The sequence below is a fragment of the Sebastes fasciatus genome, chromosome 3, assembly GCF_043250625.1.
Source record: "Sebastes fasciatus isolate fSebFas1 chromosome 3, fSebFas1.pri, whole genome shotgun sequence".
Lineage (NCBI taxonomy): Eukaryota > Metazoa > Chordata > Actinopteri > Perciformes > Sebastidae > Sebastes > Sebastes fasciatus.
In genome coordinates, this window is record NC_133797.1 from 17,309,879 (window position 1) to 17,332,727 (window position 22,849).

The 22,849-nt window shown below is 42.8% G+C and overlaps 1 protein-coding gene and 1 long non-coding RNA gene across 4 annotated transcripts in view; one reads left to right on the forward strand and one right to left on the reverse strand.

Annotated features, from left to right (window-relative positions):
- Nucleotides 1–22,849, forward strand: part of LOC141764263 (uncharacterized) — a 162,445-nt gene that overhangs the window by 75,098 nt on the left and 64,498 nt on the right. The gene's annotated exons all lie outside the window — the stretch shown is intronic.
- The window catches only part of bnc2 (basonuclin zinc finger protein 2), a 179,452-nt gene continuing 166,925 nt past the window's right edge, over nucleotides 10,323–22,849 (reverse strand). For both annotated transcript variants that reach the window (XM_074629311.1, XM_074629310.1), the window contains exon 6: nucleotides 10,323–16,030. In XM_074629311.1, coding sequence (XP_074485412.1) covers nucleotides 15,208–16,030 — 823 coding nt within the window. In that variant the 3' untranslated portion in view covers nucleotides 10,323–15,207. The remainder of the gene's footprint in view (nucleotides 16,031–22,849) is intronic.

Sequence of the window (22,849 nt, forward strand, 5' to 3'; positions counted from 1 at the left end):
TTCAGACATCTAACCAAAAACCCATTCAAAAAACCCATTGACTTCAAGATGAGGGAACCGGATGAGGACTCATTCCTGCACCACTCTATAGGCTCCAGCCCACTGGACCCTGCACAGAATAAGCAGATATAAAAAAAAAAAAATGGGAGGATAGGTGGCAAGTTGAAACTGCCCAGAAGGTAGAAAATAAATCATAAAAAATTGCTTTTGGAAGTGGATAACATGCAATAATATAACGTATGTACATAGTTAATGGGCCATAACAAGCAAAACCATCTCCACAACCTGCGGACTGCAAGTGTTTAAAGTGTTTTTCTTTGTTTTCCACACAGGCTGTATTGACCACATAAGCCATTACTTAGGTTTGGTATTTCATGTGTCTACAGTTTAGATAACTTATTGCTCCTTTCCCCTGTGCGCTGGCTGCTTTGCACACCCAGCCCATTCCTAACCGGCCCTGGCCTTCTTCCTGTCTCTGTCCCTCACCACACCCACCCTGCGCCCCTGTGTGGCATCAGACATGCAGGCGTGCCACTGCACTGACACGGTCGTTTGTCTTCTGACCGCCGTGGCATATGGAGAGGGCTGGCACTGCACAGATGTCCACTAAGTGCTGATGAAGGGAGTGAGGAATGGATGGGCTGGGGCTATTTAGAGGATCTTTGCCGGTGCTGCTGGAGCCTGGTACTGCTCTGCCCTGCTGGTGTTATTAACTTTACTGTACTGAGGAGGGGGGGAATGAGGCTATTCAATAAAGTATGTGTTTCCAGATATCTAGGAAAGTGAGTGAGCATGTGTTTGCCTTTGCTCTCTCTCTCTACCTCTGTGTGTCTGTATCCCTCTACCACTATCTATAATATGTGTGTGTGCAGGCTAGTGGGTGCTGTCTGGTGGAGCTCTAGTGTACTGAGGAGAAGGAGGGTGTGGATTAAAGCCGTAGGTAGAGCAGAGAGAGCCTGAAAAGAATAATTTGCAGCTTAAGGGCAATAGCTTCAAAGTCATGAATCCTCATGGGTGAGCCAGCCAGGCTCTGAACCTGTCAGTGGTAACTTACTCCTCGGATAGCACGCCAAAGACTTCAATAATGACATCACCCAGGCATGGGGGTAGCGGATAGGAGCTGGGGTGGGGTAAGGGAGAGCTGAGAGACGGGGCAGCTTTCAGGGGTGCGAGCGCGGCCCTTCAGAGTACTTCGGAGTCCCGCTTGACGAGGGCTTTGCAGCTGCCTGATACCGGCCTTGTTGTTCTCCGTGCGGATTGGCCACAGAAGCCACCAGGGTGGCTTATCAGATTTATTGAGGCTTAGCGGTTGACGTTCAGAGTGTGGTATGTGTGATGAAGTGTGTGTGTGTGTGTGCGTGTGGAGGAACCGGGTGAATAGGGAAAGGGTCATCCCTCTAACAATCCACTCGTCCCAGTTAATTTAGACAGCACCCTGGGGTCTGACAGCGAAGAGGCAAGACTTTGCACCACCCCTCACTGGAGTCCTTACGACTTGAGCCCAGCAAAGCACTTATGTAGCTTCTCACATGAAATCCACCTTTTTTTTTTCCCCTTTTGATAATGCTGTTGTGGTCGTAGTCGTGAGGTGGAATTAAATTCGACAGAGCGGTAGTTATTTCACCGTGTAGACCTACTGTATTTTATACTATGGGCAACATGATCAAATTCTGTACTGCCTAATACCACAGTCTGTCTGCATCCAATTGGTAAGTTTACCACAAACTAATAGGATGTGGATATGTTACCTTGAGTCGTGGTGTTCTTGGAGAAGAAAGTGCGCACCGCAATCTTGTCTCTGTCAGATTTCCCGAGCTTAGGTTTCAGACACGCACTTCAAAGTCCCTCTAATGAGTGGAAAAACATTGCCGGCTCCTGCACGACATTAAAGAGTGCCATACACTTTTTTTCGCGTGTTGTTGCTGCGTTATATTTCACAAGCTTTCCCTTCCAAATGTTAGCAACTCATTTTCACCTCCAGCACAAACAAACAGTGAAGTATCACCCATTGTAGCCAGTATCAAAGGCAGCATTTGTTAGCAATAAAACGCTGGTTTGAAATCGCTCCAACACAGATTTTTGTGCTCAAACACTGGCCAACATTTTTTATGCCATAGAAATCAAAAAGGGGAGCGATGGCTGGGAGAGAGCAGGCAATATATAAAGCATGTAAGGGAGCTGCCAGACAAACTACACGTAACATACTTCAGTTTTATTTAATTGCTCAATTGCAAAGGCTTTGTTCTTGCTGCTGTCATCTTTTCAGATATTTTTTTCCATTTTGATCGGCACTGTGTTGTTTGGAGAACTTGGCCCCTATTAAAAGCATATCGAATTTGGGACGTGCTTCCCAGCCTCCGTAACAGATATGGAGAATCGATAAGAGCATTACAAGGCTGTGACAGAATGGCCCCCACCCCCTGCTCCTCTCGTGTCTAAAAGGATGGCCGTGTGACAACGGGTCTCGCTCACGCTCCTGAGATCCTATCCAGGACAGATCACATTATCTGTCGGGTGGCACAAGCGCTCTTTAACCCTTTGGTGACACTGTGAGCAGAGCACGGTGACCGAAGAGAACGTTTGATTAAAAACAGATCTAGCCGGTGCGTGTTTAAATACACCAAAACCTGGATGCACTGTGAGTGTTGTGTTTCTGCTACAAGCTATTTTGACAGCAAGTTTCTGGCCTCATCAGTATCTGTTTCTCCACGGTCTCAGTCGCCCGAGCCGCATTTAGCTCCATCAGCATCAGTACCAATTCCATTTAGGGGTAAAAATGTAAAAATTCTCCCTCGACTCATTCCCAGGTGGTGTTTGTGAGAGAGAGGAATAGTTCAGGGAGACATACACAGAGACGGAGAGGATAAAAAATGAGCAGCAGGGTTTGTTCAGGTTCAAGATGCATTGTGTCTGTTGGCAGCTTGTTGGGCCAACATTGTTTGACGTTCTACCCCTAGTGCGTTTGTGAGCCTTTGAGGGCTTTATGGCTCGGTGTGACTCTGCCGCCAATAGGTTCCAGATGCCGCCGGTGTGGGAACCGGGGAGTGGAGCGAGAGGGGAGACAGGGAAGAAGCATAACCAGGTGTGACCCATTGCAATCTGGGATGTTCTCCATGGATATCCAGACTAATATGCATGTGTGTGCGAGTGTTGAAGAAACGGTGGGATGCAATGTGTTCTCAATCTGATACTGGACAGACACACGGACAGGTAGACAGACTTGTGGACACGCAATAACACTTTTTATACGCAATTTTTTTTTTGCTAACTGCGTATTTCTTCACTCCTGCGAGTAGCCCTGTGCACCCACCCTCTGCCAAGGCACGGAGTTCATGGTTTGAGTCGCGTTGTTCAGCACATTTGCTGCTGGCACCAGTGAGGTCCAACATATGGCAGCACTCTGAGCCTTCAAGCTCGGCGTTGGGGCTCCGAAAAGAACCTGCCAGCTCCACAGTGGCCTACTGTAAGGGAAAATTGTCAGCAGGACCATTTAAGGTCCCAAACCACAAGCACTGATAAATGTCTGCATTTCTCTATGTAATTACCTTCAATCCGGTGTCCCTTTTCCAAGGGGCCAGGAAGGAAACAACAGCTTAGAACAGCAACAAAGCTTAATGCTCTGAACGCTGGCTAAATGAAGTATGGTTCTGCTGTGTGCGATTTAAAAAAAAAAATGGGGGTGGAAAGAGGTGGAGCTGAGTTCAGCCAATGTGTTTTTCATTTAAGAAAAGGTAAAATATACTAGAGGGGAAATTTGCATTGGCACAAAGTCTACGGTCACTGAGGACAGTATAAGTTGTATGTCAACGTCTATGTTCATTCCAGGTTTTTGCATTTTGTTGTTTATATCAGTGTGGTCACGACAGATACAGATCTCAAATTAACAAAACAAACAATTTGAAAAACAAGAACCCAGAAGTGGATGATTTTGTTTTGTCAGTGTCCTAACATAAATTCAATAAGCACATTCTTAGATTAAAATGAGAACAAAACATGAATGTGTGTGTTGTTTGACATTTTTGACATATTGACATAATTATTATACAGCTGTTCTAGTACATATGTGAAATGTTGTTATTAAAAATTGTTTGGCTTTGCCAAAAGCAGCTCGTCATGTGGCAGTACTCAAAGCATGTCCCAGAAAAATTAAACACCACCACCGTGGGGTTAAAAATTACTATTTCATCACATAAAGAAGAGAAAAAGTTGAAATAAAATGGGATCTGCACCGGTTACGCTAATAAGTTTATTAAAAAATGACGGCAGTCAAAGTTAACGTGATAATATCACGTAAACGCAAAAGCCACTAATTTCTTTAATGCATTAACGCATCGATCTTTCAGAGGTTGTAGCGGGCTTTTTAAGGCTAGAGTAAAGATATCTGGTATCATATGAAACTAGAAAAACCAAAGGAATCTATTGGTACCAACTATGTCATACTAGCTTGTTATATAATGCTCTAAAGTTACGCAAAATTTTAGCTAGGAAAAACTGTCATGGCCATTTTCAAAGAAGTTCCTTGACCTCTGACCTCAAGATATGTGAATGAAAATGGGTTCTATGGGTACCCACGAGTCTCCCCTTTACAGACATGCCCACTTCATGATAATCACATGCAGTTTTGGGCAAGTCATAGTCAAGTCAGCAAACTTGTAAATTGATTTCGAATAATAAATATATACATACATTTGCAAAAGGAAGCATATTTGCCCACTCCCATGTTGATACGAGTATTAAATACTTGACAAACATCCCTTTAAGGTACATTTTGAACAGATAAAAAATGTGCGATTAATTTGTGATTAATCACGATTCAATATTTTAATCGATTGACAGCCCTATTAAAAATGTAAGACATGTAAGGTCTGTGTCTGGTTTCAATTTCAATTTCAATTTTGGATTAAAATTACTGTTCTTTTTCTTATGAGGCAAAATGCTAAACCATGTACAATATACAATGATGGAATTAGTTAGAGTTACAAATTATTGATTAATTTTGAAATAGCTGCAGTATGCTGCTATCTAAAGAACAACTTTTCCTGTATAAGGCTTTTTATAGCAAAATAGTACCTGCTAGTGTTCTCACAGGGCTGCTACTGTTGTCGATAATCCCTTCCTCTTCCATCCATCATCTGCAAAATAAACACAGGCCACCCCCACCTGTGTCTGACTTAGAGGGGTGAGGGCCCGTTAACCTGCTCACACAGGCCACCGGCTCGGGCTGCCGATTCCCCGCCTCTCTGTTTAGATTATTTCCACGGAGGCGGGTGACTCTCTAGTGTCACTGATAAGAGCGCAGTAGGGTGGTGGCAAGAGGGTCAAACCACAAGGGGAATAAAAACTCAGGAAAATATCTTTATCCCCTAGAAAAAGTACTTTTCCCCCCAAACTTCTTCACCATGGCACAAGGCTATTACACTGATAGAAATTCTTCTCCCTCCTCGACAGTCTGGCCCTGAGTACGCAAGGGGCCAGAGTCTTAGCCACATCTCAAGCTAATTTACAAAGATCCCGAATTATTCTCTTATCTTGGGCTTTAAAGGTTGTAAGGTTGATTAACAAGGCTCTGTCCTGTTTATCAGTTTGGGGCTGGGTGTGGAAAATAGCCTGCGATAAGTGCACAGACCATTAAACATTCTATTTCCCCTAATATTTGTCGGCAACCATCTGCTTAACTGATCTCCCTTCACTTTAATTAAAAGGGATTCCCGTCTTGTTGGGGTCATTATGTGCTGGCGGACGCCAGGAGAGGGGTTTGTGATGAGTTCAGCGTTCCCTCTGTCCCTGGGTTGCCAGAGGGCTTTTTTCATCCTCCCTTCCACCCTCTGCTGAGTTAACCCCTTCCTGTCCTGCTGCACTTCCACCTTGTTATTTAGCGGGTGAAGCAAACTAAAGAGTTAGTAAGTCCAACAATTCTAAAAGAGATCCAGTGTGTGCTGGTGCAAACTTTTCTCTTCACGAGGGCAGCGTATAGATATTCACACTATCTCCCTCAACTCCGGGGCATGAGACTCTGGCTGTAATGGTTTGATTTGCCCAACACTAGTTGGATCGATGCAGCTGTTTACAGTTTCTCCCTCTCTCATCCCTTTTGTCTTTTTTCTAATTTAGTGTTCCCAAACCATGGACAGGGGTCTGAGTCTGTCTGCTGTGCTTGCATCTTCGCCCTCCTCCCCACTCTCCATCACTGTCCATTGATGTTTTTCCCCTCTCTTTCTTTCCTCCTCTTCCTCTCTCCTTCCTTGGTTGGTCTTGGAAAAAGAGCTGCATGCCTCCACACTTCTGGACAAGACTGATGGCTCGTCAATAGCATTAGCCAGCATTGCAGGCCTCACTGGTGTAGAACCAAATCAATAAGGCCCAGTAAAAAAGTCTTATACGTGTATGCGGTCCATCCCAGGCCAAGGCTCATGTTACCACCGATGAGTTTTTATAAGAATTCAGGAGTGACCGTCTATTTTATTCCCTTTAATCCCACATTTCTTCAGCAATGCACTAACATTTATAAGTGCTCCTGCTCACAGTCATCCAGTCTCTTTTAGTATAATTATGTATTGCACCCTTCAAAAAGTTGAAAGAAATGTCTCTGTTCATTGTTACATTAAATATGGATATTTAAATTTAGCAGCTCCAAGATAAAGCAGTAAAATATAAAATCTTTGCTCTTTCTCCCTAAATTCTGGCAATTTACCTTCTAATTATAGAGTGCAATTACAATCAATTAGTCCTCAATGAAAATTGATTTTTGCTTTCAGTGCAGTGACGATGGTGGACGGTTGTGTGGGTATATATATTAATATATTTATATGTTGGACGAAACAAAAATAAGAAGAATTGAGTATATATAGTTTACCTACATAGTTATTTGTCTCTATCAGTATGACCTGACCATACTCAGTGATAATTTCATACAGAAACACATACTGATCTTCATGAGCCTGCGTATTGCAGAGTGCTGCAATACTGTCTGCTTGATATTACTGTATTCACTGCTTCATATGTCCTTCACTGATTGATATCTACTATTGATATGGCTTATAGATTAAAACAAGTTTTTCACAAGGTGAAGTGTTGCTTAAAGGGATAGTTTGGATTTTTTGATGTGGCTTGTATGAGGTACGTGGATGTCAGTACACCCGCAGTTTGGAGAAACAAACAAGAGTACCAGCATGAGAGCAGATCAATGTACTGCAGCAGCAAAACTTATTTTAGCCACCTAAAAAAAGGCCCACCAACAGTTTACGCTATATTTAGAATATTTATCCCACGTTACCTTGCTGTCAGACAGCCCTTTCCAAAGGGGAAACTGAATCCGTTATATATCCATCTATGCTCTCTTCAAACCGTGCTCTCTTTGTGGTGAATCCGATATAACCCTTTAAACCCCCAAAGTCCCGCAATGACACAAACAAACCCATCGAGGCAGCGGTATCAGCAACTTCTGTGTTCTGCGATGTAAAATTACTGTTTTTGTCAAGGGAGTCTGGTGGCTTTGAAGAAAGCATAGATAACTGCTTCAGTTCCCCTTGAAAGAGCTGTCTGACAGCAAGGCTGAGAGGTGAAAATATTCTAAATATAGCGTACACTTACTGATATTGTATGTTTTTAGGTGAGCCTTTCTTTTAGGTGGCTAAAATACGTTTTGCCGCCAGCCCCGTCCACAGTAGTACATTGCTTTGCTCCTGTGCTGGTACTCCTGTCTGTTTCTCCAAACTGGGGCCGTGCCGACCGTCATCCACTGTACAGTAAGTAATACACTGACTATGGATCCTCATACAACCCCACTTTAAAAAATCTAAACTATCCCTTTAAAAACGTACCAACTAGGTTTCTGTGTCCGGCCTTTAGTTGCTCCTGGTGGTAGATGGCTCCTCCTCACCATGGCGCTTTTTAAAATGCCTCTTTTAAGAGCTCATCAGCTAAACTGGCAGCACCTTGTCTTCCCTTCTGCAGTTTCCACATTTCCATACCTTAAAAGCTCTAATTTGCATTAAAAATCACATAGAAAATGGGTATTAAGCAGCAAACTGAAACATTTTATTATATTATATTATAGTTATATAATATAGAATATATTGATTGCATGTAATTTGTTTTTTCAGAGATGTTCCTGACTTGAAAATGGTTTACTGTAAAAATCTTTTCCATGTCAGACATGGTTGGTAATTGGCCAAGCTACCTTTTAACCAGCAGAGAGAGTGTAATACCAAAACCGTATCAATCTTTATCTGCATCTGAAATGGATAGCAAGTCTATTGTCTTTAGTTAGCTAAAAGCATTAGCTAATAGCTATAGATTCTTTACCAGCTAAGAGAATGACAGCAGCTGATTTTGCTTTTGCCTGTGCAGGATTCTCATAAAAATAATGTACGACTAGATTTTCAATTTGACTGCATCTATACTGAACACTGTGTGTGTAATGATACAGTCATATAGAGTGGCGTGCTATGTCTAAATAGTTAACACTATTACTTTACTGCTTTATATTTCTTCAGCATGACATTTGCATGTTCTCTCGATTCTTTCTGACAGCACTTCCACTGTGGAAAGACATGCAAGTCTGTTGAACTGCAGACGGTGCTACGTGTAGACACTATTGACTGTCGTTTGAATTTTTAAAATAACCTCTGTAACGTGTAGCCATGTCCCAGTCGCTTGAGTTTCACTGCTGCTTGTGGCTGGAAAAGAGAGCTGTGTCCTATTTATTTGTCCTACTTGCCCGTAAATGTGTTGGTGAATATGAGGGAGTGATTTGTGTTTTTCTTCTTCTTCTTATTCGTGAATAACTAATGTGATATCTTATTGTAAGTCAACCAAACGTAACTCTGTTGAAATCTTATTCCAATTTGCGTAGTTGTGCTGGAAACCTATTTCTGAAACATAACATTTAAACTCAGCACGTCACTGACGGACGCAGACTCTTCCATGGACTGACTCTAAGGTCAGACAGACAGATGGACTGATGGACATCTTTGCCCTGTCAACCTCTCCCCCCCACCCCCACCCCCACCCCACGGCAGCACCCTTTCCAGTTCAGACACAACAAAGCTCGCCCTGTCTGTCTGTTTGTCTGTATGTACACACACAGCAAAGAGCTCTGCTTCTCAAAGGTCAGCCGAGGGCCAGCGTGTTTGTCAGGCCAATCGATGGCCTGCCGCCGTCAGAAACACGCTCCGTTATGTAGCGGGGAGGTCAGCCTAGTGGCGGTCAGCGCCCACCACCTCCCTGGTGGGAGGTCGTCGCCAAGAAGGGGAATGTGTGTGTGTGTGTGTGTGTGTGTGTGTTTAAGATGGGTGGCTGAGGATATCTGTGAAAAGTGGAGGGAGTATCTTTTACTCACCCTGCATATAATCAATACCATCTAGCGCTATTATTCTGAGATCTTGTGTGTGTGCGTGTGTGTTGTGCAGTTATCAACAATGACAGGGGATCAAGGAACTGGTGTGTGACAAAAAGGAATGGTGTCTAATTCAAGGTCAATAAGGCCTGTGTCACTCCGTCACTCTCGCATAGGGGAGGGAGGAGGCATTATGTTCCTGTTGGTTACCAGAGCAAACATGACATCCCTGCTGGAGCTCATATCAATTTGTAATTTGACCCCCAGTCACAGCAAATGATGTCAGCACAGGTCGCTTTTGCGAAATGACCCGGCATTTGTCCGTTGTCGTTGTCAATTTCTGTCTTCGTTGTTGCTCTACTGTTAAGCAGTTTTTTTCTTTGACTGATGTTAATATTCATAGATGTTAATATTCTTCATTTCATGTGTGAAAATATTAATGGTTTGCTAGTTCTCAAAGCTGTCACAGAGGGAGGAGAAGGTTTTTATTTCAAAAGACATTTGTTGTTTTTAGCATAATCTGTGCTTTTTCTTAATTATAGAAAAAGCCAGTTTTAAGTACATTTAGTATATATTTCCCCCCAAAACCTACTGTAGTTCCTTCACAAGGGCATTTAATTTAATTTGAGCGTATGATCAGACAAAGCGGCAGCTTGTCCTTTGTTTCCCTCCTTCAGTGACCATCTTACTAATTTGCTAAGACCAGCAGCACCTTCTCCTCATGCCAGTACATCTTTTAATAACTCTATTAATCTAATCGTCCACTAATTGGTCAAGATAGCCTTTTCCCCAGTGATTTTTATCATAGAGCAATTAAGAGCCCAGTAAAACCTGCTGAAATCAGTGTCTTGTTAAAATGGCATGATTGACACATCGTTTCGGGGCTCTGCAGTTTCTCTCTACATTATGGAGAAGGTTGTCTTTTCAAGCTCCTTCAATAAAATTAAAAATAACAGAACTTGAATAAAATTGCGATGACAAAATGCCAGTGACTGATAAATCTTTAATATAAAAATTGTACAAGAATTCTGATACAAATTACAAGAGGTATTTGGACAAAATATGAATAAAATTCCATTTACATCCCAAAACCCTTATGCATTTTATGCAAAAACCATAGACAGTTATGATACAGAAACAAATACAAGAAAGGCAAAAAAAAAAAAAGAAAGAAAAGAAAGAAACAAGTCTTTTTTTAAAAAGAGGACCATTTTTTTTCCTCCTGTCTGCAAATGGGAAACACCTGTTTAGGTACATACAGTATTCATGAGGCTTCCAAATCACCATTTTGACACCAAAGTGACGCAAGCTCCTCGGCTCTGTTCGTTGTTTGCAGTGCGACGGTGTAGCCATGCAACGCGGTCGAGTGCCAGTGCCATAACACGGGCTTTTTAAGACACAAATGCATCGGATACACAAAAACACAAGTGAAAACAAAAAAAGCGAAATTCACCAGGTCTTCAAGCTTATTTATACTTTAAGACTGTAAAATATAATTGGCACAATGGAAAACATTATATGAATTCATTCTCGACATTTCACAGGTTCCAGTTCAAATTAATGAGGGTATTTTTTTTAGAACATAACACATGAGACTGAAGCATCTATACAAATATGTGTGTATTTTTCTTCTATCTGCATATTTCTTATGATGTCCCATCAAACACTTGAATCCCACTTTGTTCCACGAGCTACATTAACTGGACAGTTTGCATGCTTGCAGTACTCACTCACTCTGTGACGTGAACAAAACGGACAGTGATTAACAGGTCAGCCGCTTCAGCCGTTTGCCATCCACTCCTCCCTCTGTGTGCTATGTAGAATTACAGAATAATTGATGCCTGACGCTCCTCTAATCAAATATTAAAGATTCACTTCAGTGGTCGTAGCCAGTGAGGCGCTCTAAGTGACGTGTTCTTGCGACTCCACGGCCTGGTCACTAGGTAGCCGAATGCACCTGGGCCCATGTGGTTGGAGATGTAAGAAAGACAAAGATTGGATTGGAGGCTTTCTCAGAGGAGAGGGGGGAAATTGGTGGTCATTTCTCAGAGGAGAGGAGACTGTAGGGGGAGAGGGGAGGAAATGTGAGGTGCGGCTCGATCGCTCTCCAGCAGGCAATCTAGAAGAAGCTGGCGATGACTCCTGGGGAGTCCTGACCCTGCTGCTCTCTTGCTCTCTCCTCTCCCTGTGTACCTCTCTTTCTCCCCTGCCTTGTTAAGTGACTGCCGCGAGGCTCCAGCCAGACCACTTTCTAAGCCCACTCCCTTTCCACCATCTCTCTTTCTCTTGCCGTCTGTCTCCCAGTGGTTTGCATGTTTTTCTCAGCTCTGTTTCCATCCTCTTGCAGCTCTGAGCTCTGCTGGCATGACCAGCACCATGCAGGACTCAGAAGGAGCCCGTAGGAGGTGGGAGAAGGGTGTTGTAAGGGGAATCTCTTCTATGATATTCAGTTTTCTGCCTGGCACACACAAGTACACAGACAGAGGTCATGCACTGCAGCTGCTGCTTGAGAAACGGACAGCAAGGAACAGGACATAAAGAGGCTGAAAAACAAGTCTGAAAACTTGTTTTTCTCAAATCAAGAAGGGCATAGAGGCTGAGGTTATGTGGGCAGAGCACATTTACATGAAGATAACTTTTGATATGTCTGGTACGTACAGCTCTTAAATCAATCTGTGAGGCCTTTTTAATGTAGTTTTTCTAAATTAAACAGTGTCTCTCTTTAGGTAAAATGTCTCAAATGATTAGCTGTTGGATATTTAAAATGAAACAATAATATTAAGAGCTTTGGACTTTCCATGCCTGACCCAGTGCTCGCTCACACCGTTCTCCATAAGGGAATATTAGCTTTCAATGTAGTGGCAGCAGCAGCTATAATGTTAATGCAAGATGGAGAGTTTCATTTCCTGTGGTGAGAATATCTCTCTGCCCCCGTCTCCTCCACCACTAGAGGTTAACAAGTCATCTTGTTCTTGTCATCTTTCTGGCCTGTAAGTAGGAAGCATGTGTGAGTGTGCGCCACTCTCCTCTGTGTTCATGTGTGTTTGTGTGGTTGTGTGTTAGAGAGAGACAGCTGTCAGCAGGGTTCCTGGAGTAGCACTTTTTCTTTTCTTTTTTTTATTTCTGCCAGAGCGAGGGCCGGGGGGATTGAATGAGTGAATGAGGCAGCAAGCGCCTCAGTGAAACCCACTCCTGGGAGAAGGCAGGGGTTCCTGTACTCAATTTTCCCTTCACTTGGGATAAACAGGCAATTACCCATCCCTTTTTCCTATGCCATGGCCGTCCGGTGAACTTAAGCATACACTATTAGTGTGTGTCCCTGTAGGACCTGCGCTGTGGGGTGTGGAGGTGGTAAGTGAGTGGCGGGTTGAAGAAATGGGTAAGGCGGTTGTTAAATGACTGCGCTCTGACAGACAAAGAGAAAAACAGAACGAGAGGAGAGGAATTGAATTATCAGCGACCCTGAATAAGAAAAAGGAATAGATGAATTGAATTCAGCTAAATTGAATGGGTCAAATTGAATTGTTGAGAGCACACAATCCCTTTCCCTTCTTTTTTCCTCTTTCTGTCAGTGTCACAGTCTTGTCAGCAACCTTGGAGTCTGGCAGTGTAACGAAGTGACAAGTGAGTTATTAGACAGAAGAAGCTGGAATGGCAGGGACGCCTCCAGGTAACGGAGAAGCAGCACATTTTTAATGATCGTTGCTGTCATCCTTTCCTCCCTAGTCAGCCTTCCACCTCCGCAACCTTTCCATCAGCCTCAGCTCTCTGTCTCGCTCTCTTTATCTCTGAGAAGAGAGGACCGAAAACTGCATGTGTCATATAGGTGGAGTCTTAAAAAAAGACATGAAATATTTCACTAGAATAGGTCATGTCTATATTGCAAAATGGTTTAAGTATGAAATAAATGGAACTCAACACTGTCATGGATGTAAGGTGTTGTGAATACTGTACAGCATACCACATAACACTGCATATGTTTCCCCTCTGTGTGTAGCACCAGTCAAGTAAGAGAAGATCTCCTTGTATAGTAACACATGGCATCGCTAATACATTGATAAACAAGTCGAACTGAGGAACAATCTCGATTTTTTTGTCTTTTTACAAAAAATATTCTTATACTGGACAAAAACATCTCCATGAAGATACATCACCCACCAATAAATACCCCTTCCCTTGGCTACTTTGCCCAGTTACTGGAAATATTTGTACCGTAAGACAGTCATGGACATGTTAAAAATGGCTGCAAACAACAGCCAGGAAAATGGTAACATTTTTCATAGAGTACATTTGTAGCCGACACTCAGCCATGGAAACCGATACCGAAAATATCACAGCAAAAGATTTAAGACTCAAGTGCATCATATTAATCCAATGGGGCATGATTTAAGTACACACTGTCACACTGAAAGAGCTCTTCGTAAGCAAACACTTTTGTTTTGGTCACAGTTGAATGACTATTTTCATCTTTTTTCTCATCTATGGGACAGTCATATTTCATTAAGATGCCTTTTTGTGAGAACAAACACGAGTTCTTGCATTGATAACTTTGTTTGACAATGTCACAATAATGTCATGCTTTTACACAGATCACCCCACTAAACCTCTGATGTAATTATCGTGATCATAACTGGCAACGATACACAAATTAAACAAAAAGAGGAGGAGAGACTTTATCAATATTTAACTCCTTTGTGTGTTTGTGAAACAGCAGTTTATATTCATTCACACTTGGATTTCGTTTTGAGACTTTTTGAGACACTTTCTGAATACGTTGTTTAGCGATGGGGGCAGATCTCAGGTTTGGTTCAGGGAGGCGAGACGTCTTCTGTGTTTGAAACTGAGCACGTGCAAAAAGAAACTGGCACAAGTATGTTGAAGGTATTATCATTTACCTTGGCACCGTAGCCATCAATGACCCCGAACAACACCTAAACTCACCATTGCAAAAGTCCTCATTATAATAATATTACACATCCCCTTGTATAGATGCAAAGTGCAAAAACTGAATTGGTATACTAAAGCTCATAAACATAACAGACAAAAAAAAAACTAAAACAATAGAAATACAGAGAATGATATCAGTGTAGGAGCCTAAAAAAGCATGCCGGCAACCTCTGAATATCTAACGAGTAGATAAAACAAGTCACATGATATTCTTTTTTTCCTAGGACTCAGTTTAAAACATGTCTTTGAAGCTAACATAAATGAGTCAAGCTAGTAAGATGCTACCTCTTTCTTGCCTATAGCTGGAAGTATTGTACTGGACTGTAACATAAAACCATAACGAGAGAGAAAAAAGAAGCAAACAACCATCAACACAACTCTTTTACACCAAAAGCCTCTTGGGACATTATTTACAAAATGAAGCTGTCATGCTTTTGTAAGGGGGTTCATTTAAAAGCTATCATTACACAAATACGACAAGAAGATTTTCTTTTTTTTTCCAATACTATCATTTTTGCAGGCAAAGTCACAAATAAGAGTTTGAATAGATTCTTTGGAGACGGACATAAAAACAAAGTGGGGAGAAGTCTGAAAAGAAAGATGGAGGGGCTTATGAAAAAAAAAAAACAATTGGAGTTTTGTTATAAAGCAAACTCCATGAGCAAGAGCATCATCCTGTTCTTCCAAAGAAGGAAAAGTCAAAGGTCACAATAATAAACTGTATTTAAAGTCGATGAATTTCATAGAGGGACATAGAAATGTCTTGTAATGACGTACAGAGGACGGGCAGGAGGCATACAGGCTTTTAGCTTGTATTTGATGGCCCTGGGCTGGGATTAAAAGCTAATTTGAGGAGGAATAAGGATGAGGAATGAAGGGAGGAGCGGGCCGACTGACAGCAGGGTCGAGTAGCAAGTCATTATTTAGTCTATTATTGTAGAGAAGGGCATGTTTTTATGGAGGTTGGGGTTCTGAGAGTGTCGGTTACGGCTGCGCACAGAGCTGAACACCATGTTGCAACCGGGGATTTTGCACTTGTGCATCTCGCGCAGGTGCACAGTCTTGTAGTGCACGCGCAGGGTTCCTTTGTTGCTGTACATTTTATGGCAGATGTTGCAGAGGATCCCACTGCTGCCACCGTTACTGCCCCCGGTGGGCGAAAAGAGGAATGGCGAGGAGGAAGGTTCCAACCCCTCGCCATGTCCTTCTCCTCTTAGTTCTCCAGTCTCATCCCGATGCCTTCCTTCAACCCGCCCCTCGGCATGCTGGGAGCAGTCCTCCCCCTCGCTGTTGCCCTCCTCCTCATCCTCTTCTCCCTCCTCCTCCTCCAAGTCATCCAATAGGATGCCTTCGTCGCTGCCCTCGTCTGACTCGTGTGAGGAGTGGACACTGCTGCTGGATTGAACACTGGATGTGGTGCTCAGGTCCAACACCATGTAGTCGTCTGGCTGGCCCCGGGAGAAGCCGTTGGTGTGGTGGTTTTTAAGAGTATGGTTGAGAGGGTGGTGGGGATACTCACTGCTCATCAGGGAACGGGCATTGTGGTTCAGGCCAGTGGGCCGGAGGCTGGCGCCTCCGATGCCCATCCCGGCATATGGGTCCAAGCCCATGTGATGCCCGGCGTAGATCTTAGCCAGTATCTCGGCTCGCAGGTCCTTGGGCAGTGGCGGGAGTTGGGGGTCCAGGACAATGTCGTCCAGCTCTTTGGTCAGCAGTTTGCGGTGCAGGTTGATGTTGGAGCTGTGCCTGTGGGGAGACAGTCATAGTTGTAAATCAGAAGGCTGCCAGGGTTTGAAAAATGTACATTACTTCTCTAATACAAAGTAGCAACAACAACATGTGTTGAAATACATACAATCATTTAATTTTTATATTCTCAACTTATCTTACTTCTCTGAAATGGTACCAGGCTACAAAGATTCAGTATTTAAGAACCACTACACATTATTGTTACCATCAGTTGAGGCACACAAACAGTCACACACAAACAGAAATTCATCCTGCAGCTCTCCTCAGAAAAGTCCTCTACGATCGCACACAGAGAGAGAGAGAGAGAGCATCCTGCTAGTGTTTACCGCTGTCAGCATGTCTGCACTGCACAGCCCTCAAATCCAATAGACTCTGACTCAATTAAATACTCCACCATATTGAATGGGAGTTTATCAATTGATTCGAGCTGTGGTAATGTGATAATCGAGGGGAACTGGATAGCATATTAGCACTCGGCCCTGACAGCATTATCGCATTCGTTCCCTATTGGAGGTGGCTTAATCGAGCACCTCAATGAACATGTCTTTATGTAGCCCTGGATTTAATTAAGATGGGCATTTTTTTCCCCAAACACAAGGTGAACTGTATCACACAATGTGCTACAGCTGATGAAAGAAACTAAGTAACAAGTGCCATGCTTAAGCCAAGATACAATTAGTGAGGATTTCAGTTAGCGTACAAAGCCATGCTACAGGATGCAAGGTGAATAATCAAATTCAATGCTTTTTTTCGCTCCAATTTCACAGTTGCCATGTCGGACTAAGGAAAAGGGGGACCCACTGCACACATGTCACAATAAAACTGCATAACACAGAAAGGAAACTTAAGCAACTAATGACCGGCGTCAGGTACGACATACACAAGGCCCATTCCTCTCATATCAGGTACATCAAATAAGAAAAAAATATGCAAACACTCAGTGCCTTTTAATGTGAGGGGTTTCCATGCAGGGAGGGCACGTGTGTGTAAAACAAAACAAAAAATAATATAAAAAAGGAAAAGAAAACGGTCATCCTTAGCAGGACGGGCAAAAATGGAGTCACAATGGATAGTAGAGCTTACCAGCAGTGGCAGGGTTGATGCAGTCAAAAAGGGTCCCTTTCCTTTAATTATTTACTTCCCTATCCGACATTGTCCTGCAAGAGGTAGAAATACATTCATTTGAGGGACCCTTTTCTGTGAACCAGGCAACCAGGAGCCCGTCCACTCAAGCATCGTCAGCATTGAGGAGAGAGAGAGCGTGGCAAATCGATTGGCCGTGGCTGTCACTGCGTGTGTGTGTGTGTGTGTGTTTGCACGTGCTTTTGTCTGTGTGTATGTGTGAAAAACAGAAAATATACTACTTCCATATAACGGGACTTCGATCAAAAAGACTATATAAATCCTTTGTTCTTTTTTATCCTTTGATAGTACAGTAACACCCATATGGCGTTACCTTATGGCTAAAATATGGGGGTCATGATTCAATGTCTGTGGCGCTGTATTCCCTGTCTAGTCAAACACATGTGTGGACGCTCGACTGTGAGAGGTCAGAGTGTTTTTAACACAGCCTGAAATGTGCCGTAATCAGTGATCAGTATATAAGGAAATGGGCATAATTTTTTGCAGGGATACCAAACAGGCTTGAAGAGGGGCCACAGATTTGCTCAGTTAAGCCTGAAGCTCAGGATGCTGTTGATGATGCTCAGGTAGGCAGGTCCTTTGCAACATGTCTCCATCTCTATAACAACACCTTCTCACTGCTAATAAGCTCTAAGTTAACCATGGCTATCTCAGTTTCAGATATTAAAGTCAAACATGCTAAACAACATGCAGTAAGTAGTCTGCGCTCTAGCCATTTTAAATACTCAGAAATGCACTCCACATTGTTAAAATATTACAACAATATCTAAATAAATAATATTCACATTTACTACAATCTTTGAATCTATTGTACAGATATATGAAAATAAAATAAATGGAAGAAAAAAAGTCACTTTATGATATATCATTTGTAACCATTTGGAAAATCTCAAGAGATAAAGAGCTCCGTTTATGAGCATTTGCATAAACATTATTATTTAACTCCAGTGTTGGCAATGCCGCCGTGCCCTAAATAATCAAAATAAGTCCGCTGAATCCACACACACAGTGGGCATAATGCACTTATCCCTTCATTTATCAGATTTAGACTTTCTGCCCCATTTCCCACTCCCCTCCACCTCCATCAGTCCACTTCAGTACGCTCTATCTTTCCTCCCCCAAACCCAACTCCTTAGTGCCCCCCCGTATTCCATCTCTACCTCCCTGTTGGCCAGTAATGTGGCTGGCAAACCAATTTGACAGTCTCATCTTTGCCCAAAAGATGGGGGAGGCCTCCAGAGAGACCATTTTTGACTGTGCAGAGGAGGTAGAGCGAGAGTGTGTCTGTCCCAACCGGCGTTAATCATCTTTAGGTGCATCTGATGGCCCTTGCCCTTTCAGTGTGTGTGTGTGTGTGTGTGTGTGTGTGTTGTCTAAATGACTCATAATGTGTAAATGAGATGGAAGGCTGAGAGTGGTGTTAAACTGACACGAGTGGTTCTTTGTCTTTCCTGTCATTTGGGGTGTGTTATGAGGTTTTAGGTGTAAGTGGGAGGACAAGAGTTTTAGTAACATTTATCACTCTGTCACCGTTACGTCCGCTTTGCATTCTTTCAGTCTGTTCAACAGCTACAAACGATGATTTGAGGATCCTCAAATAAATGAGTGCATTAAATATGCATTAAATACCGCATGAAAATCATTTTCATGTACTAGAATTTGCGCTTTGCATGGGGATCTATCGAAGAATAAAACAATTCCTCTTATTCTCTTCAAAATACATCACAATGGAAACTGTCACTGATAAATTAAAGGGATGTAATTCTTTTTCCCGTATTTTTAATCAGCAGATATTTTGATCTGGGGGTGAGTGGCTTTCGCTAACATATTCTCTCTATGAGCAGCGTGCCCTTTGTTTATAAGAGACAAACAGAGAGCTAATTGTGAAGCAGTGGAGCCGGGGCCCCCATGCCGTGAGGGGACCGAGGGAAAGGGAGGGAGACAGAGAGAGGAAGGAGAGGGGAGGAAAGAGACTCTCCAACATAATTAACCTTCACTCTCTGCGTTCGCAGTGGTCCATGCAGGGACCACGGGCTGCACGCTGCTGCACCATGGGAATGTGCAAGAAGCTACTTGCCGTAGCGACATAGGGGCAAGTTAAAATGTGAAGGGAGTGAAGGTTAAAAAAAGAGAAGCACGATAGGCTGATAAATATGAGACCAGTAAGGCAAGTCCTGTCAACGGGTTTGAAAAATATGATTAACGAGGCCAATAATGGTGATGATTACTGGTACGCGCGTCTGTCCGGCAGTTAATCATGCAGCTTCTTCAACACTTCTGCCGACGCTGCTCGCTCCCCACAATAAATATGCAATCATTTACCTCCGTGCAGCAGGCAGCCAGGAGGCCGGGAGAAAGCACCCCACTGTAAAACCACATACACACACACACACACTCTTATGCTGGTCTCTGTTTTACGCTCAAAAACACACACATTACATGCTTGCTCAAGGGCACATTAAATGATCCTTTCCTGCATTCCTGAGTGGGTGTACGTACAGTATGTGTACTAATGTTTGTGTATGTGTGTGTGAAATCCTACAATCTTCTAAATAGGGCAGGGATCCAAAGTGAACAAACACTAGTGGTACTTCTTTTTCCGTGGCAGCACATTTACAGTGTGTCCTACTCTGACAATGTCATTGGTTCTTGGTTGTTTTTCTCGGTAGATCAAATGACCTCTCCTCCTTTTTCTTCTTCGCTTTGATACGGGAGCTTTTGATGCTGGTGTCTGATGGTGTGTTTACGTGCCTTTGGCTTTTCACTCGGTCAATGGACTAATCAGATATGCAGAGGTACTCGGACTTCCCTGTTGCTGGATGTCAACAGCTGTGTTTGTGAGGTACTGAGAAGAGGAAGGCAGGCAGGGCTGCATATTATAATACTGCTTTAGCATATATTATTCAGCTACAAAAACAACAACAAATAACCATGGTTTACCGTCCTCTTATTAAAATTCAATGTGGCTGTTATTCTAATGGCTCTTTTTTTAATTTGTGTAGAGTATTAAGTGTTTCATTCCTCTATGTCTGAGGTGAACCGGACAGAGCTTTTTTATTTATCATTTCTGCCAACACTGTTGGTAAAAAAATCAAAGTAGGAGAAAGAATGGAGTTTGACTTGATCTACTTTACTAGTAATAAACATTCTAAACATTATAGTCTTCGTTCATGCAGTTTAATCTTATATGCGCTTATGAAAACAACTAAATTATGTTCCCATTTTATTGCCACCATTACACTCAAACATACATTATGTCATTAGAGGATTATCCAGGGACAGATTTGACGAGAGCCCAGTTTGTGTATTGACTCGTCTCAAAGCCCCAGGATTCCTCTAGCTATGTAATGCCCTTCTTTCTGTTGTTTCACTCCCTGTTTGAACCAGCGGCAAAGTAATATGTCCCATATGCTATTATGAATTTATCCCACACCGAAAAAATATGGAAACAATAGTGTGCTTAGGTCTCACCCACCCAGAGCTATACTGTACACCCCCTGGCTCGAAGATGCTTTATGTTCACGCTCCTCGCTGCAAAGTTATCTCTATCTCCCATATGTTCTACCACTGTATGTGTTTGAATGGCGTTTACAGGCTGGTGTTTCATCATGGAGTCACACACACACACACAAACATCCAGGCTGACACAGGAAGAGAGCGAGCATAGGAAGAGTTCATTGTTGAGGTGTTGCCTTTTCTCTGTGCAATATGGTCTAATGTTTGAACCCTCTGTGCCTGTCTAAAGCACTCCACTCACCCCTGGCTTTGATACCAAACGCCTCGCTGCATAATTGTGAAAAAGCACCTCCCTCACACTATCCTTTTCTCCTCTTCTTTTCTGATGATTATTTTTTTCTTTTTGCTGTTGTCACCTCATTTAGTTTAGTGACGTTTCCTGTGGGCCATCATGGGGTCATGACAGCAGATTACAGTGTGAAGGGACTACATTACATAACTGACAAAACAGCCGTGGGAATTTAATTTAGTCTGATTCACAGTATCCACCGCAGCACCAATAAAAACCTGAGCACTATATGCTGATTACAAATGGAGTTAGTTTCAGTTTTTTTTCAGTTTACTAAACTCTTTGTGTAACTCCTATCTACCATTAAAATAGTTTCTCATGTTATAAATGTACTATGGAGCTCTCTTCTTGCTATTTAAGAGTTCAGATAAGGTAGTTAATTATCCAACAACTGTTTTACAGCATTATGAGACTAATTACAATGAGATAAGGTGTATAGCAGAGCAAATAGTTTTCTCCGTTATCTGTTTGTACATATGTGTGCATCTGTGTGTGTGCATGCACATGTTACACAGCAGGTCGGTCACGCCTTAGGCATCCTCTATTCCTAAAGCCTTGTCAAAAGAGGGGAGCTAACAAACGCACTGGTGGCAGTACACCACACTGAGGCAATGCATGCTATAATAACACTCCCTGTCATCTTGCTGCTGTCGGCACAGCTGCGTCAGGTGAGCAGCAGGGTTTTACCTCCACTAACGCTACCTTGTCTCCTGTTCTGCTCCCCCTGTTCCCCTCCCACATCCATTCTAATAGAGTCCCAGAATCACCTGCTCTATTTACATGCTGCTAATGAACAAACAGTGGTAGGAACAGATGCCACCGAAACAACAAATGTAATAAAAGGCTCGGGGTGGAAAAGGAGCAGGGAGTTTGGGGCGGAGGGAGGTAGCAGCGGTGGAGGAAGAGATGATGGGGGGGGGGCAGAGCCAGTGTGTGGGTTAGACAAAACACACTGAGGAAAAATATAAAGCTCCCTCTGGGAAGATTTGTTTCCCAATTGGAAGCGTGCACTATGTTGCAATTTGCCCCTTGCTTAAATAAAAGTATCACTTGTCACAGATGCTACACGATATGTCCTTTTTTATTATTTCTTTTCTGTTCCCCTTAAAGAGCAGAATGAGTACGGCTGTTATGTAGAACAGCTGAGTTCTATTAAAAAGATAGAGAGTGTGAGCATGAGAGGTATTTGTTACACTTGAAGTGCTGTGTATTTTAGAGAGAATTTACAATTTGTCAAGGGCCATTTTACACTATGTCCCAGTTGTTTACATGACTGGCAAGGGAATGTGACTTTCTGTGTCGCCAAACCCTGAAATATGAATTCACATACAGCTGTTATTTTGGTATCTATTTCTCTATTAACAGTAATTCTAAAGGATATTATTAAAGGATTGTGAAATACTGCCCATTAAGCATCTGGATTCTGTCCAATTTAACACTTACAAGTGCTTCCATGATGCAAAAAAACAGTTGTTTTGTAATCCCTTACGGGGACGTTACAGTATGTACCGCCAGAATTTGTTATGGCATCAACCTGCTGCCACTGCTGCTACAGTATATATATATATATTCTGCAGAGTGGGATTGATATGTGCTAACAAGCCCAGGTGAATATGGCTAGCCTCACCTCCTAATGCGCTAATAAATGCAGTGGTTTGACAAACCGATGTCTATGTTAATATATGCGCCTTCACCTCCCTGTCACAAGGTGAGGCAGTGAGGGCAGGTAAACAACACACTGCAGCTGCAGGGTTGATGGGTACGGCCTAGTGCTTGTTTGAATGTGTGTGTATGTGTTTCACATCCTGACACCCTACACTTCTGAACTCTGACTTGACAAGGAGCAGATGTCCCTGAATCAATTTCTT